General features: G+C 46.8%; 1 protein-coding gene across 6 annotated transcripts; it reads left to right on the top strand.

Moving 5' to 3' along the window:
- The first annotated feature begins 441 nt into the window (after nucleotides 1-441).
- On the top strand, nucleotides 442-13,411 carry GFOD2 (Gfo/Idh/MocA-like oxidoreductase domain containing 2). Of its 6 annotated transcripts, none has more exons than XM_083870072.1 (4): nucleotides 442-518; nucleotides 6,073-6,420; nucleotides 11,079-11,891; nucleotides 12,610-13,411. In XM_083870072.1, exons 2-4 carry the CDS (start codon nucleotides 6,168-6,170, stop codon nucleotides 12,630-12,632), a joined length of 1,089 nt encoding a protein of 362 aa, XP_083726198.1. In that variant the 5' UTR covers nucleotides 442-518; nucleotides 6,073-6,167; the 3' UTR covers nucleotides 12,633-13,411. The 6 variants fall into 6 exon arrangements, with proteins under 6 accessions (XP_083726198.1, XP_083726194.1, XP_083726195.1 ...); XM_083870069.1 differs by adding an exon at nucleotides 2,417-2,554 and having other exon boundaries at nucleotides 453-518; nucleotides 11,079-13,411; XM_083870068.1 differs by having other exon boundaries at nucleotides 11,079-13,411.
- Nucleotides 13,412-13,830: the final 419 nt, after the last annotated feature.

Raw genomic sequence — 13,830 nt, 5'->3', positions numbered from 1 at the left:
AGCAGTGTGGGGCTGACGGGGCGCGGGGGCACATTGATCTGAGGCCCTGAGCCCTCACGGAGCTGGGCACGGACGATCCAGGGTCAGAGCACCTGGTGCTGGTGACAACGAGCAGGAGGCGCTGCAGACACGAGCAGTGTGCCGGGCTCCCTGAGGCAGAGCACCGTGAGGAGGCGGCCGCCTAGAGCCCAGAGCGCCTCACTTAGCGCCCACCGCGGGCATGACGCGACCCCGCTCTGATCTGCCATTGGCTCCTTTATCTGTCCGTCACCACAAGTCCCGCCTTATCGCCCATTTTCGGCCGTGGGATTGGCCATACTTTACGCGGTGGGTGAAGCCCCCCCGGGTGCCGCCATGTCCGGCGCCGCTGCCCGGCGGAGGGGCAGGGCGGCCCCGGGCTGTTGCGCGTGCGCGGGCCGGGCAGGGGCGCCGCCCCGGGAGCGCGCGGCCGCCTCGGGAGCGCGCCCGGCCCGAGGATGCGCCAGGCGGGACAACGCCGGTGGCCCGGCCGGGCACAGGTGAGGGCGGCTCGCACCCCTCCAGCCCCCCGGGCTCCTCCGCTGCCCCGGGGCCGCTGGGCGGCGAGGGGGGCGCGGTCCTGCCAGAGGGCGCGGGGCCGGGAGCGGCTGGGAAGGGGCCGGGGGTACCAGCTCCGTGTGGGCCGGGGGGGTGAGGTGGGGCCTGTCCCGTCCAGACCCCTGAGGGAGGAGGTCTGGTGGGGTGAGGCGAGGTGAGCCCCGCCCTATTCCCGAGGTGAGGCGAGGTCAGGCGGGCTCTGCCCGTCCAGCCCTGTGAGGAACCACACACCGAGAACGTTGCCCGAGCCCCGCGCCCCAGAGCATCGCGGGCCGTGCCACAGGCACCCCCGGGGCTGCCCTGGCCCTGCCGGGAGCTGTGCATGAAGGCCGGCTTGGTTTCCAGGATTTCCCAGCTGCTGCTGCCTCAGGCACGGTCCTCACCGCCACCTTCGACCTCGGGCGGCACCTGTGGGAAGTGCCGTGCCTGGAACGGGGCCTTTGTGCTGTGCCCACAGAGCAGGAAGGACAGAGTGCTGTGCTGGGCTTGGCTCCAGGTGTGGTGGGAGTTCCTCCAGGCTGTGGACTCGTGGGTTATCACACAACCTGCTAGCCCTGAATCAAAAGCACATTTAGTAAAGAAAGCACGCCAGTTTTGACATCAACACGTGAACCATTTCATACAGGGCCTCAAGTATATTTGTGCCAGAGAGCAGAAGTGTTTGCTGCTGTGCTCCTCCACCACGTGCCTCATCTTTCTTGGAACTCAAATGGAACTTCTTTGGATGAGCTGGAGACACGTGAAAAGCTTTATGCAGAGCCAGTGCTACCCTGGCCAGCACCTTGTTGAACATGGGCTGTTAGTCTTTCACCACCTGTGGCCCTCTGTAATGATCCACAACAGTTTCTGGGCCTTGTGATCCCTGACTGTACTGTTTAGTTTTTGAGACTTCTGCCTCTGGAGCTCCCAGACTGCTTCAATGTGGAATTGAATGGAATCCTATAGGAACCATCAGGTTTTGCATTGCGCTGGGTCACAAACTTCCTGTTGCTCTCTGTACAAAAAGAGTCAAAAATCTCCTTTCTATGACCAGGATGTGACTTCAAACTCACTGTGAAATTCAGCAAAAATGAAGATGTTTTGTGCCCACCAAAAAAAAAAAAAAAAAAAAAAAAAAAGGGATGGCAGAGCTCTTAAGTGCTTCTGTTGGAAAATTTAAGTCAGAATGATGTTGCAGGATTGATTATTTCACCTCTGTTAGAGATTGATTTTTATCTCCTGACATGCAAGATGTCTGTTGCAGTCTGGTTTCAGTTGCCCATATAAGCTCTGCCTGTTGGGTTTTCTGGGGGAGGATTCTCATTAAAGTTTTCATTCCAATTTTTGACTACTGCAGAGGTTGATGCATTAGGATTTTAATTTTTGAAACTAATTTGCTGAGGCTTGTTTGAAGGTTTGAGGCTTGGCGGGTTCTAAAGTAAATATGCAGAAATTGTACCAGATTCTAAGCTGGTGTTAGTACCAGTTTCAGGCATTTCTTTCTCAGAGCTGTTCCCGTGTTCTGCCAAAACCAATTTTCTCTAGTTTTCTGTTCAGTGCTAGATGTGACTTCTGTGCATTCAGTGAGCCTCAGTGGCTAGACAAGAGTCTCTCTTTTCACTCTCTGTAAATGACAAATGTCTGCCCTGTCTCATGGCAAGGGCACTTCACAACTTAAAAAAGTCTGCTGCAAGGAACTATCTCCTTCAGATTGTTTTGATCCTGCCTTCTCTGAGCTCCATTTGATGTGCTCTTATATGGTGAAGGACAGTGAAAATTTCAGATTTTTCCCCCCCTAAGTCACTCTTGACTTTATTACCCATAATGTCTCTTCCCAGCTGAGGAATCTTTCCTTGCTTAGGTCTTCCTTTCCAGAAGATTTTGGTGCTTTTGATCACCTCTGCAGCACTCCCAGTTGTGTTCCCCCCCTGCTTAGAGGAAAAGTACCAGATGTGCACACAGAGCTCCAGATGATGGTGCTCTGGAGACTTCTGTGGAGGCACAGGGCTGTTCTTTTGAGATCTCTCTTCCTTCTTCCTAAGCTGTTAATTACAGCTGTCTCTCCTCGGCAGTGGTCTTTTTCTGACACAAAGGCTTTAGGCTGTTTCCTCAGGGTGGTTTGGGCTGGAATCCCTCTCCTGCCAGCACTGGAGTGTCTGCAGTGTGTGTGAAGGCTGCAGTACCCACGTGTAGCCCTGTTAAAAAGCTCCCATTTCAGGTCTTTCAGCAGCATCTGCTCAGTTCTGCTCGTGCTCCGTGTGCTCTGTGATTTGCCCTGTGTAAGGATTGCCTTTCTGCTGCCCTTCAGCACCTACATCCATCCTGCTGTGCCTTCCCTGCCAAACTAGGACTTCCCGGTGGGTGAAAGTCTGGTGGAGGAAGAGAAGTCTGTGGGTGGCTCTCAGGGGAGGGAAGAGAAGCTTGTCCTCTGCTCAGGGCCACTCTGCAGAGCCTGGTGGCTGCAGTGTGTGGGGGCCTGCGGCCCTAAGGGGCCCTTTGACCGTGCAAGCTGTGTCTCTTTACCTGTTGTGGTGCATTTGAGCTTTACCAAAGGTCTGCATGCTTTCATTCCTTGTTTTGTGATGGTTTGTCCCTATATCCCCATGTTCAAACCGCTTTGGTCTTTCCCGGGTTGTGGGTCCTGTCAATCGCCCTGCAATCCCGCCCTGAAGCCTGGAAAATTCTGGTGGGGCTGTGGGGTGATTCGGCAAGTTCTCGGTTCCCCTCCCTCTTTTATGTATAAGATTGTTCTGATTGTCTCCTCGTTCTGGGTGACTCCCCTCCCTTTAAGAATTGGTTCTGGATTGTCCCCTGCCCCTGTCCACACCCCCTGTCCTTAAGCAGAGACCCCAGAGGGAAAAGCTCACTTCCATGTGGGCCCTCTGGGTGAAATAAAACCTGCCTGCAACCCACGAGGGACTCCCCCTTTCTTCTTCCACACCATCACCACACTTCTGCTTGAGGCCAGGACCCACAGAATCAGAAAGGTACTGATCAGTACCCTTCAGTGCAGATTCTGTGAAAGAGCCAGCAGCAGCTCTGAACCCCCACACATACCCAGGGAGCTGGGGCTGCCCTGCTGGAAGTCATTGCTGGGGCTGGGTTGGCCACTTCTTGCTTTGTGGTGGTGCTAGTGGTGAGCTGTGACCTGAAGTTCTTGTAGCATCAGGAGCTGGTGCACGGTAGCTAATCACTAGATTTTGTAACTGTGCCAGTAGCTCCTAGTGATACCAGTGTAGAAGCATGCTGTGTTTTGGGATACGTGAGTTTAAGATTAATTCCACCTGACTGAGATTATTTTTAAGAGGCAGTTGGGTGGAAAACAGGAAAGAGTAACACTTAAACTGTTACAGAAGTCAGCTTATCTGAGTAGCAGGAGTCTCCTATTGCACGTACTGTGGTGTTCTAGAGCATTTTCAATGCATTCAGCCTTTTCTAAAGGCTGTTGTGTGAGTTAGCCATGTCTGTGATCTGGTGCAAGCAGGCACACACTCACCTGGTCTGTGTTCTGCCTCACTTTGTGTCCCTTCAAACGAGGATGATGTCCTTTCTGCTGTAAGAATTTTTAATTTTTCCAAACCATAAAGTGCTAAACAGATTTGTGGGGACTTCAGTATTTATGTCTGCTGTCCATCCAGTTGCAAAGTTGGGTTTTTTTTGGTTTTGTGATTTATATAAAGCAAGCCTGGGTAGAAGCCGTCCTCCTTGCCAGTATCCCAGGATCCCACCCTTTTATGTAGACTAGTAAATATTTTCAAGATCCTTTTGGTCTTTGTCACTGCCTTATTTGAGTGTTTTGCTAAATGTTGGATAAAAATGAGTTTATGCCAATGAACTTTGTTGATCCTTATAAAGAATGACAGTGACAGTATCGCTGCAAATGCTGCATCACACAGAATAAGGAAAACATACTGAATTAATTAAGTAAATATTTAATAAGCTGTTTTATAGCATCTGTAAACATTTGTGCATTTTGCAAGATAAATATTCACAAGCATTTCTGTTCTCTAGTTTAGTGTCTGTTCTACAAAAATACCTAGAAATTCAGTCTGGGTTCAGTTTTACAACACACGCTGGGCAGTGTAGGCACCCCCAGACTAATGAGATGCTGATTGCAAACAAAGCACTTGCACTGGGAGTAGTTTCACTTCTGTGCTGGCACTGCCCAGTGCCGGGTCAGGGTTTGCTTTCATGTGCTGTAACTTAATGTGAGTACCTTGGGATGGGGAGATGAGTAATACTGTTTCTGAAACAGGCCAGATTCTTGATGATTCTTGCTGCTTGTAGGTGTTTTTTCCAAAAGTGTTGATCTGCTGCTGGTACCAGTTCTCTTGTTAAATACGGTCTTTGCTTTTCCATTGTAAGCTTCTAACGAAAACTGAATTCATTATGTTTTTCTCTCAAAAAAAAAGAAAAATCGAAAAAGGTCAAGTGGGGGTAGTAGATGAGAATTCAGAAAGGCACATAACAAAAGCTGAATTGTAGGTTTCTGTGCTGTCAGAGGTTGAGGGGACTTCTGATATCTCTCCTTGAAGCTGGTGCTGAAGGCAGTTTGGCCAGTTGTGGACAGCAGCTGTGCTAAGACAGACTGGCAGGTAGGGATCAAAGGAATTGATTTACCAGGAAATATTTGGAAGAACAAAAGGAGTGTGACTTGCACAAATGTTTGTGTGTAGGAAGTATAATATTTCTGTGCAAACCCTGCATTCCTGGAGATTAGGTGGCATTGGCAGAAGGAGATATTTTTAACTGTCCTAATTGAAGCTTTTAACTACCCACAGTGGACGCAGATGAGCGCCCTTTTCCTTTCAGAAAGGAGATTCCTGTGTATTTAAACACTAGCATTCTCTCTCCTTATAGCCTTCTCCTCCCCAGGCAAAACAAGCTCACTAAATTCAGATTTTTCCCACAGGACATATTTTCTAAATCTTCTCTAGACTGACTTATCTGTTTGCCATAAAATTGTCGAGGTCCAAGTAGTTGTTTTCAGTTTGTGTATTTAATTTGGAAGAAAGATTTATGTGTCCCAAAGCATGTCTATTATTTCCAGCTATTTCAATTGGACTAATAAAAGATATTACCTCATCTCACAAACCTTTATCTCATTTAGGGACTTACATCATCACAAATAGAGCAGCACTGCTTTTACTGCCAGTGTGACAGACTCCATGTCCTGTCCTCTTGGTGCTTCCTGTCACTCCCAGTTTGTGCCTCTCTGTGTCTGGTTTGTCCTGCATTCTTGTGTGTGTTTCTGTCCCCATGTGCTGAGTTCTGAAGCTGAGGAGATGCCTCTGTCAAGCTGCTTTCTTACCATTCTTCTGCAATTGGTTTATTAGACTTGTCCCTTAATACTGTGTCTCTATAGATTGCACCTTTTGGGGGTTTTGGTTTTTGTCATTAGGATGTTTGAGAATGTTGAAAGCCATACAAAGGACAGAGGGTGGCATTCAGGATAGATGTGTTTGATACCACAATGTGCCTTTTCCTGATAACGACTTGTAACCTTTCACATTTTAGGGGCTGTGGATGGAACCTCAAGCTGAGGAGCCGAACCTTTTATTGGAGGCCTGTGTGTAGACCCTGATGCTTGAATGAATGAATGAAGAATAAAAATGCTCCCTGGAGTGGGCGTGTTTGGAACTGGTAGTGCTGCCCGGGTCCTGGTACCCTTGCTGAGGGCAGAAGGCTTCTCCATTGAAGCCCTTTGGGGGAAGACTGAAGAGGAAGCCAAACAGCTGGCGGAGGAAATGAACATCTCCTTCTACACCAGTCGGACTGACGATGTCTTGCTGCATCAGGATGTAGATTTGGTTTGCATCAACATCCCTCCACCTCTAACTCGGCAAATTGCTGTCAAGGCTCTAGGTACCTTTTTATCCTTGAAGTTGGACCAAAAATCCACAGCTTGTTGGCAGGTTGAAATTTGAAGCTGTTACCCCAGCACAATTCTGGTTGCACCAATGGGCAAATGTAGTGCTAAAAGTTTTCTGTGATGTTGTGAGAAAGATTACCTGGGGTTTTTTTTGTAAAAATAGTGTTAATAATTGCTTATAGCTCTGTTTGAACCAGTTGGGCTAAAATATCTTGTTCAGTTCAGACTGAAGTTATGGTAGGGAGTTTGTAATAAAAATCAGCTATATCAGAGATAATAATAAGAGGTAAATGACTTTATGCCCATTAAAAAAATGCAGAGCAACAGAAAACAAATAAACAAAACAACTTAAATTGTTTAATTCATTTTAGATTTTCCCATGTTCTGTACTAGGAAAATGAGATTTGCTTGGAAGGGGAAGGTTGTTCAGCTCTGCTTTATGCTTTCCTCACAAGTAAAATCAAACTTGGAGGTTGAAAGCCTTTGAGAAAATATTTGTATGCACTCAGTAGAATCTTGTGAATTAGGAGCTAAGAAATGCTGTTTTAGCTGTGACCCTGAGCACATCCATGTCCATAGTTGGCTGATGTGGTCCCAGGGAGAGGAATCCTGACACAGGAGGGCAGATGCTGGGGACAGCAGAAGGAATCCAGCTAGATGAGAGAGAAGGGATGACACCCCAGACTGGTTGGGCAGGGAGATGGGAGCCAACTGCCCGGGCATCCTGACATTTCCTAATTCCCCAGTGTGTGACTTTGTAGTGTTAATGTCCTCTCCTGCAGTGCAGCGTGGGTGTCAGTTTGCGTGTAATTCTGTAAATAACAAGGGTGATATTTTTACTGTGTTTACAGGAGATACACAGGTTAATTTTAGGACAGGTAATCTCAGACCATGTGAGCCAGGGTGGTTCGTTGTGCTTCTCTTCTCTCCAGTAATTTCTTTTGGAAGTAAACAAGTCCCTGCACAAACATTTGCAATGCCACTTAGATATGCACAGAGAGATTTCAGGCTTTTTTTTCGTTTTCTTTTTTACATTTGTTAGATTTGTTTGTTTACCTTGTTTAGAGTACTGTCCTTTGAATTTTAAGGTATTCTGATTTTTAAATATTTGAACTGGAAGTTAGAATTTATCTCTTCAAATATGCTAAAAGCTCTTTAAGGCACTTCCTGGGTAATATGCATTTCACTAGGTCTTGTGGTTCTTGATGATCAGATGGGCTAAAAAGGAGCTAAAAAGGATTGAACCTTCTCTGGTGAATTTCTAAGTAAAATGGATTTGGATTCCTTCATTGAAGGCTTGGAACCCATAAGATGGCATTATCCAGAGGAGGAAAGGGAGGTAGAGCTGGTGCAGAAATACAGAGGTTGTATGTATGCTCGAATGCAAGTTTAGGAAGTGGAAGGCTGAAAAAGCTGGGGAAATGGATGGATGTAACAGGAAAGGGTAACAATCACTTCCTCTGTCCTGAGATGTTCTGATCTGCACTGATGCAGATATCTCAGACCAGTGTGAGGCTGACCTTGCCTTTCAGCTTTCCAGGGTGATTGCAGTGATATCAGCAGGTATGCTGCCCAGTATATCATGACTTACTTAAAGCCAGTGTTGGGTGGTTTCCTGTGCCTGAATGTTCTGAAGGAACACAGAGCCAGGGTAGGGCCAAAGATGGTAATATTTTCTTTGGAAGTTGAGATTGATACAGTGATGGTTATAATCAGAGAATTATTGGCTGTGAATTGTTTATAACAGATTGGTGTTTAGTCACCAAGAGACTGGGCTTAGGAAATGTCAGTAATAATGATCTTGTGTGTTGTGTTTTGTTTGGCTTGGTTTGTTTGTTTTAAAGTGGTGACACTTTTATCACTTATTTTTGTACATTCTTCTACTTTTTTAAAAAATGTGCTTCCATTTTTGTTCCTGGTAAAGAGGAGAAAAAAGCCCAGTTTTTCTAGGTGGTGCAGTTCCCTTGCCTAAGTTTCTGGCTGACAGGCATCCATAAACAAGCCTGGGGACAAAGCAGTGACACTGGTTTGAGTTCATGAACCAGACAGAGCAGATCAAAGCCCAGGGGATAGTTCATATTAAAATCAGTGTAATCTTATGGTTATCTGCACAACAGGCAAAGCAAGAAGCTCTCTTTAAATCTGTGCTTCTTTTGATCTCAGAGGAACAAAATAAATTTCCCCAAATGTCTGTGTTGTGGTTCATGTCCCACAGTTAAATGCACCCATCCATGCTCTCGTCTCCTGGCTGGTGAGGGCCTCAACTGAAAATTTTGTAGCTGTGGTTTAGGAAAACAATATGGTACAAAGTTCAGGTTATTCATTACCAAAACAATAGTAACAATCCCAGGGATGTAAGCCCTGAAAAACAAAAGGCATGGTCATTAAATTGGTGAGGGACCTTGTAGCCATCTCTGACTTGGCCCTTGTCCTTGCTTCAGGGCCATCTCTGAGCCTGGGGACAGCTGGAGGGATGTTCCACTGAAGGCAACAGCAGGATTATCCCGGAGCTGTTAGGTGTTCCCAGGTCTCCATCCTGGCACTCAGCAGGGGGCTGTGCCCAGCTATCAGTGTGCTGCACCAGCTGCCATCCCAAAAAAAGGCATCAGCCAGTTTTAGCTGCTCAAGTGGCTCAGCCTGGGCTGCCACAACAGGCACAGCACTGGGTGAGGGCAAGGCTGGTCAGCAGAGCAAGGACAGCCTGGTGTGAGGACCTGCCCAGAGTGACAGGGCTGTCCCCAGGCTTAGACATCTCTGCTCAGCCCCTGCTGCAGGGACACAGGGCTGGGCAGGCAATGGACCCAACCCAGCACCAGCAGAGCCCTGGCTGCAGAGCTGTACCCAGGGTGTACATGGAGCAAGAGTCCCTTTGGTTTTCTGCAGGCTTTGAGGATGCAGATCTGCTCAGGATGATGTGAGCATCCTTTTGCTTTCTCTGCTGGTGCTTTACTGTAACCTGCCTGGAGACAAGTCCCATTTTTCACCAAAGCGGATAAACTAGACTGAAGCAGCTCCAGATGCTTGTCCTTGTGCTTCAGCTAGCCCTGAAAAATACTGAACTGAGTGTTGTGCTTTGCTTGGCAGCAGACTGGGGACAGGGGAGTCAGAAATGGTCCCTGAAATGGGGGGTTACCAATGGACAGCCAGAGTGCCCACTGGGAGTTCGACCTGACCCTTTGTTCATTAAAGCTGCTGTAGACTCGTGTCAATATAGGAGATTTCTCACTTGTAGTCTTCTCGTTTTCTGACTTCACTTGTGTCTATTAGAAGCAGAGGTTGTGAGTGTCCTGTGGCAGCTGTCACCTGGCTGAGCTGTGTCACAGGACCGCTGGCCCCCGGCCCGCCCGGAGCGTTCCTGTTCCTGCAGGGCTGGCCGGGCGCAGCCGGGAGGGGGAGCACGGAGAGCGCCAGGCACAGAGCGGGATCTGCCTTCCCCTGGCGTGCCCCAGACCGATTGAGGTGTCCGTGCTGGTACCTTCTCACCGGGAGTCAATTACAAGCTGTTCTGAGCAGGGAGCACAGTCTGCTCCTGGCTGAGGAGGAGCTGTCAGAGAGGTGCCCGCCACCGTGTGCAGTGACTGCTGCAATTCTTGGGCAGAATCTGTGGTGTGCCGTGAGTGACCTTCAGGTCTGGCATCCCCAGTTAGTGTCTGTAAAAACCACGTTAGGAAGAGCATGGTTATTACACTGAAAAATGTTTAGATAAGCATTTGATCAGAACAGATGTAAAACAGGAAAAAACAGTAAAAGTAAAGCCCTGTCATGAGAAGAGGAATACTAGAAAAGCTCCAAATGTAAGAATTGGTTAAAACTTGTACTGTCATGCTCTTTTGTATTATTTTATTTCTGCTTTAAAGTTAGGGAAAAAAGGAGGATTATTGACTGCCCCCATTGATTTAGGCTGAGCATGATGTAAAGTGCATCAGTAGCAATAACAGTGCAGTGGGTCAACTTGGGGGTGCAGCTCTTGTCTGCGTCAAGAGTCACTGTCAACTCAGTCACCTTTTGTCTGATTGTACAAATAGGCTGTATGTGTAGACCAAAATTATTTGCTTTCTAATTAGAAAGGGTTGTTTTAATACAGTCCACTTACCAAAACATTATTTTAAATTCTTGTGTTCTGTACACAGAATCTGTATGTATTTACTTTATATATAAGTAAATTGTATGTCCCATTTATGATAATTAATTTTAAAAAATAAAATTGTATAGTGATGGTGAAATACAAAGTGTAAATCAAATCTCCCCTTTCCCCACCTCTTCCCTGCAGGGTACATGGCTTTTTTTTTTTTTCCTCCTCTGACTATACAGGCATTCAAATAATTTTTTCACTATAGCACTCATATTGTATCTTGTTTTGATGCCATGTGATGCCATTTAGACATTTATCTTTCATTCTGTAAAAACCCTCTCTTTATTTGGAGTCTCCCTCTGTGAGAGTTTGTCAGCTCTGCAACTGGAGCGTCTTGGAAACAGCACTGAGTCTTGCTGCACTTGGTATTCCTACTTTAGTTCCCAGACCTTTACCTTAGAAATTGCAGCAGGAAAGCCCAGCTCTTACAAAACACCACTTCTTGACAACCTTGGGGGCATCTGAACGTGTTTTGCTCACGTGTGCTAAACACTGTATTATTTTTCATTTGCGCTGCAGGAATAGGGAAGAACGTGCTGTGTGAGAAAGCTGCTACCTCCGTGGATGCCTTCAGGATGGTGACAGCTGCCAGGTATTACCCCAAGCTGATGAGCATCGTGGGCAACGTGCTGCGTTTCCTGCCCGCCTTTGTGAAGATGAAGCAGCTGATAGAGGAGCACTACGTGGGCAACGTCATCATCTGCGACGTGCGGGTCTACGGGGGCAGCCTGCTCAGCCCCCAGTACAACTGGATCTGCGACGAGCTGATGGGAGGGGGCGGGCTGCACACCATGGGCACCTACATCATCGACCTCCTCACCCACCTCACCAGCAGGAGGGCGGAGAAGGTCCACGGCCTGCTCAAGACTTTTGTGAAGCAGAACACGGCCATCAGCGGCATCCGCCACGTCACCAGCGACGACTTCTGCGTTTTCCAGATGCTCATGAGCGACGGCGTCTGTTGCACTGTGACTCTCAACTTCAACATGCCCGGGTCCTTCATCCACGAGGTGATGATCGTGGGCTCCGCCGGCCGCCTCATCGCCCGCGGGACAGACTTGTACGGGCAGAAGAACACAGCGCTGCAGGAGGAGCTGCTGTTTACAGACTCTCTGCCTGTCAACAAGGGCCTTCTGGATAAGGGCTTTAAGGACATCCCGCTGCTGTACCTGAAGGGAATGGTGTACATGGTGCAGGCCCTGCGGCAGTCGTTCCAAGACCAGGAGGACCGTCGGACGTGGGATCATAAACCTGTGTCTATGGCAGCCTCTTTTGAAGATGGTCTGTACATGCAGAGTGTGGTAGAGGCCATCAAGAAATCCAGTAGGTCAGGTGAGTGGGAGACTGTGGAGGTGATGACTGAGGAACCAGATGCCAACCAAAACCTCTGTGAGGCACTTCAAAGAAATAACTTATGAACATTCCTACCTTGGAATATAGGACAATTAACACTTCTGGCTGTATTGTAAAAAACCCCAGTTTTTAAGAAATGTAGATTCTTATTTAATAGCCTGAGTTTCTTGGTTTTTTTAAACATGTAAAATATGTTCTGATAGGAACAGTTCTGGTTTAAATTGTTTAAAGAGTTTTAAATGTTTCTGTTTTTTGCAAACATTTAATTTTTTGTCTTGGAGACTGGTAGGAAAACTTGAATTGCCCTTTGCACTTGCAGTAGCTGAAGTGAATTGTGGGATCTCTGCCGTTGCATGGCTTGGAAATGGGACACAACCCCTGTTGCACAGGTTGCTGATTTAACCATGAGAGCACGAAGAGCAAGATCAGGGAGTATCTGTTGTTCAGATGCCTTTTTCTTCTCTTTTGGAAACTGATTTATGTTTTAATCCTCAGTTTGTAAAATTTTAGAAAAGAGTTTACTGATGTAACAGGTCTTTAAACTCCTATAGGACAAAAAGTAGAAGGAATTAATTAAGTTAGTAACATAAGGATCAGCCTTTTGGCTTCCTGTATGCAGTAAACATCTTTCAAATTCATTCAAACCGATGTTTTATTTAAATGATACTATAATTCTCTGTTGTTGGTGTCTTGGCAGGAAAATCTTCAGGAAGTCTGTGATGCATTGAGCTATTCTTCCATATCTGTACACATTATTTCTTCTACTCAAGAGGCTGCCTGCATCCAGCAGCTGTTTTTCCATAAGCTCTGTGCTTATGTCAGTTGTGTTTACTGCCTGGCAGCACCAGTGCCGTGCCTGTGGGGCCACGTTCTCATTTCTGTGACTGTTAATTAATAAATGCCTCCCAGGGTCATGGGATTTCTACAGTGTCATGGGTAACAAAGTTGTACAGCATGAACCTTTCAGGGACCTGAAAGTGGAAGGAAGGAGGTATTTCCTACCTCTTGCAGCTCTCTTAATGTGCTGGCCGGGTAACTGTCACACTACACACATCCTGGTAGTTGAGAGAACAGGGACTGAACTGCCATGGGTAAATGTGCTCTTGAATTCAAACACTGGCTATTAACCCTCTGGTCCAGCCCATCTTCACACTCTCCTGCAGCTGGTGTCCAGTGGAGAGATTTGTTGGCAGGTGATGGGGTGGAAGTTCATTCTTTCTGAGAAATGTTTCTCTCTGAGGCAGGTATGTGGAAAGGATAGTCTAATTTTACTACATTTGTTTTGTGTACTTGAAAGCTTTTTTTTTTTTTAATGTATTTCCCACTAAATTGTAACCCTGTGTATTTATGTATATTAACATGCACGCTGCTGTTTCATAAGCTGGACCTTCCTGAAAAGTATCATGTTTTCTACAAAAATAAAAAGTTGTGTTTGTTGAGGGAATTCTCTATGCAGCTGTGTGCTTGTGTTTGATTTGGTCAAGCTAAAACCATCCTAATAAAAGTGAACAGGAGACTAAGGGCTGGAACTCAATATCTGGTGATATTCTTACTTATTGTAGAAGTTGTGTTCCTTACTTGTTGTAGAAGTTGCCAGAAGACACCAAGCAAGAAGCAAAATCCTTGCAGTATTGATGGGACCACTTTCTTGGTGTGTAAATTAGGTATTTACCTTTGGATATTTACTTTCCATACTCTGACAGAAACAAGTCTACTGCTGTGCTGTTTTAAAGGGTAGGATCACAGCTGCTCTTGTGCTCTGTGCAATTTCATCTCTACTGTGAGCTGTGTGAAGGAAGTGCATGGTTAGATTGGCTATTAGGAAAAGAATGTGGTTGGGCACTGGAATAGTCTCCCCAGGGAGACGGTTGTGGCCCCAAGCTTGCCAGAGTTCAAGGAGGATTTGGACAATGCTCTG

The sequence above is a fragment of the Zosterops lateralis genome (genome assembly GCF_965231275.1).
Source record: "Zosterops lateralis genome assembly, chromosome: 12".
NCBI classification, from domain to species: domain Eukaryota; kingdom Metazoa; phylum Chordata; class Aves; order Passeriformes; family Zosteropidae; genus Zosterops; species Zosterops lateralis.
Note: the sequence above shows the minus strand (reverse complement) of the source record. Positions and strands in the feature narration are given on the sequence as shown.

What these genes read in the sequence shown, in the direction of transcription:
- GFOD2 (XM_083870068.1), top strand. Translation starts at nt 6,168, where the DNA reads ATGCTCCCTGGAGTGGGCGTGTTTGGAACTGGTAGTGCTGCCCGGGTC. An exon ending in AATTGCTGTCAAGGCTCTAG is followed by an intron (nt 6,421 to 11,078) that starts GTACCTTTTTAT and finishes TTTGCGCTGCAG; the next exon opens with GAATAGGGAAGAACGTGCTG.